Source organism: Neodiprion virginianus, chromosome 5, assembly GCF_021901495.1.
Source record: "Neodiprion virginianus isolate iyNeoVirg1 chromosome 5, iyNeoVirg1.1, whole genome shotgun sequence".
Taxonomy (NCBI): Eukaryota; Metazoa; Arthropoda; class Insecta; order Hymenoptera; family Diprionidae; genus Neodiprion; species Neodiprion virginianus.
The window spans coordinates 4,643,741-4,646,366 of record NC_060881.1 but is presented as its reverse complement, the minus strand read 5'-3'; the positions used below and the strand labels follow the sequence as shown (position 1 = coordinate 4,646,366).

The 2,626-nt window shown below is 39.0% G+C and overlaps 1 protein-coding gene across 1 annotated transcript; it reads left to right on the top strand.

The window, feature by feature from the left end:
* The first annotated feature begins 277 nt into the window (after nt 1–277).
* Nucleotides 278–2,626, top strand: LOC124304821 (uncharacterized). Its single transcript, XM_046763497.1, has 4 exons — nt 278–569; nt 1,289–1,528; nt 1,594–1,772; nt 2,301–2,626. The coding sequence occupies exons 1-3, from the start codon at nt 515–517 to the stop codon at nt 1,728–1,730; spliced, it is 432 nt and encodes a 143-aa protein (XP_046619453.1). The 5' UTR covers nt 278–514; the 3' UTR covers nt 1,731–1,772; nt 2,301–2,626.

The window sequence follows — 2,626 nt, the reverse complement described above, 5'->3', positions numbered from 1 at the left end:
CTTCGTTATTGATTTAGGAGTTGTGGATGTGAAGGTTGAAATTAAAGATTGAATAATTACAACAGCTGCGCGATAACGCGTGAAAGAATCGACCCGTCAACCGTAGGAGTTAAAAAGTATAATTGCAATGGAAATGATTGATGGAAGTAAAAATTAGGTTGTAAATCAGAACCGATCTACTTATCGGTCAATTTCCATTGGCAATTAGTCATATTGCTTGGATAGTCAGAAACGTGATACCGGCTATAAACGTATTAAAAGACCCGGCGTATTCGACTCGCGGCTTAGTCTGCAGTGCGAGATTTCAAACACACGTAATCAACTGTATCGCAAACCGGACGTACCTGATTTATTTTACAACGATAAACAAGTCTCCGTATATAAATAACGATAATAACGAGGGACCGGAAGAACCGAGTGCCGGGTGTATAGGAAACGCGTCGAATTCGGGGGAAAGGGACTCGTTCTTTCCTTCTTTCGTCATTCCTTTTTCCCTCCCTTCCCATCACCGAAAATGAAGATCTTATTCGCTACCGTTGCTTTATGCGTCGCCCTCTCTCAAGTCGAAGGTAAGTTGTATCAACCAATATCCTCTGCTCTTTCCGGAAGGGTGAAGAAGAAACGTCAAATTTTATTTGCTTCTCTTTGGTTCTTGAAAATTTCGTTGCTTTATAGATCTTGTACAGAGAAAGAGACATGGACGGTCGGTAGCGTGTTCGTTGCGATATTTCTATAGCGGGATTGGATGATGATAAAATCGTAGTCGGATACAGAAGAACAATCTACGTCTGCCAGAAAATGTGGAAATTATAAAAAGATAGCAGGGAAATATAGGAATAAAAAAAAATGTAGAACAATTTTAGGAGTAAAGAAGCGACGCAGTTATAGCTAAGAATAAAAACAGCTACAAAGGGATTATTAGATTGGATTAGAACGCTATTTTATTGTTCAAGTTTAAAGAAGTATGAAATTATGTTGTAATGATTTGATTTGATTTATTTGTTGTACCTTGGCAAGCCATTCGCAAGCTGAAATTAAAATCGAGTATATTTAGAAGAAAATAAGAGTAGATACAGTTAATGCTAATTATATGGTAGTTAGTGCTGAAAAAGAATACAATAAATTCTGTCTTATGCGCATTGGAACAAAGTTGAAAGGTGCAAGTACAGCCAACAGAGAAAGAGAGAGAGAGAGAGTGATAGGAATTTTTTATGGATTACATATTGGCCAACAAAAAATAAATAGTCATCTCAATTTATATACAATCGATATAATTTCTGTAACACAGCTGAGTACAAAACAAATTATCACGTCTACGATGACAACGATCGGTCGAATATAATGGTGGATAAAACCGAACCCGGACACCGGATATTCGGTTTCGGCAACGATTTGGAAGCCGACATCGATCCGTGGACAAGGGGCTTGATCCAACAGATAAAAGTCCTGACCAGGACGGCCGAATCCTTCATGGAAGACTTCAAGTCCTACGCGATGGACAGTCTCGTACAGCTGAGAGATTCGCTGAGTAAGTGGATCTTTGGGCTCGTGTAAGATCGGTAATAATTAACTTCCGCTTTTCATCGTACACAGAAGACTACGGATTTTATAATCTAGCGTCCCTCGCTGACGAGGTGAGGAAATTCGTGCGCAAGAACTTCCGGAGGTCCTTCGATCACGAGGAACCTGTCAGGACTCGCCGGACGAAATCGACAAATCGGCGAGCTTAATCGCTGCTCTGAGAAACGTCAACGGCCGTTACAGAAATGTAACATCGGCCAACGACCGACGATTCGTTGCTTATATTATCTACTTTAACCATGTATCAAATCGCGTACCAATAAATCGTTTCGAATATGAACCCGACGATTATATACACGCGAGAACGATATCGATGCGACGGCAATTATTGTCAACCACACGGTTCGGTTTACCCTGATCCCGTTGTGTAGTATACGAAAAAGTCCGACACCGTTGATCGGGTAACGACGTCGTTGAAACGTTTTGACAAATATTTATTATTTTTTACCTTTTTCACCGGCGTACACTTGTCAACGAGAGTCTGGTTTACCTGGCGGAAAGTTTATCGCCCGCCAAACGTTGAGGGTTATTTAATCTGTACGGGGAATTTGGATGTCATGTTTAATCCCCGCTTCTATCGGCAAATCTATAAAACTTTCAACCGTTATTGATAGCGAAGCGCGATAAATTAAGAATGTTTCTTAACATAACGTTACTATACGTACACTTTTGGCTTTTTCGGACAGTTTTACGTTCTGTTAGAAACTTAGTTCGAATTCCATCATGCGAAATTTTCTGCAATTTTCCAGTCTTTTAAAACGGTTCCGTTTTGTTTTGTTTTTTTTTTTCGTTTTTTTTGACGGATATTTTATTCAACTGTTTAATTATTTATAGATATTTAAAGTGATTTTGAAAAGAACCTTTTCTAAAATGAATCTCAAAAAAATAGGGTACCGTTTTAGCGTTGTGACAATTGCAGAACAAATTTCGAACGAAATCGAAAATGGTGCAGGTGAAACGTTGCTTTGGTTTGCATGGAATTACCTATATATACAGTAGAGTTGCGGCAAAATTTGAAAGAGAATAAAATGCGAATCTGGAGATA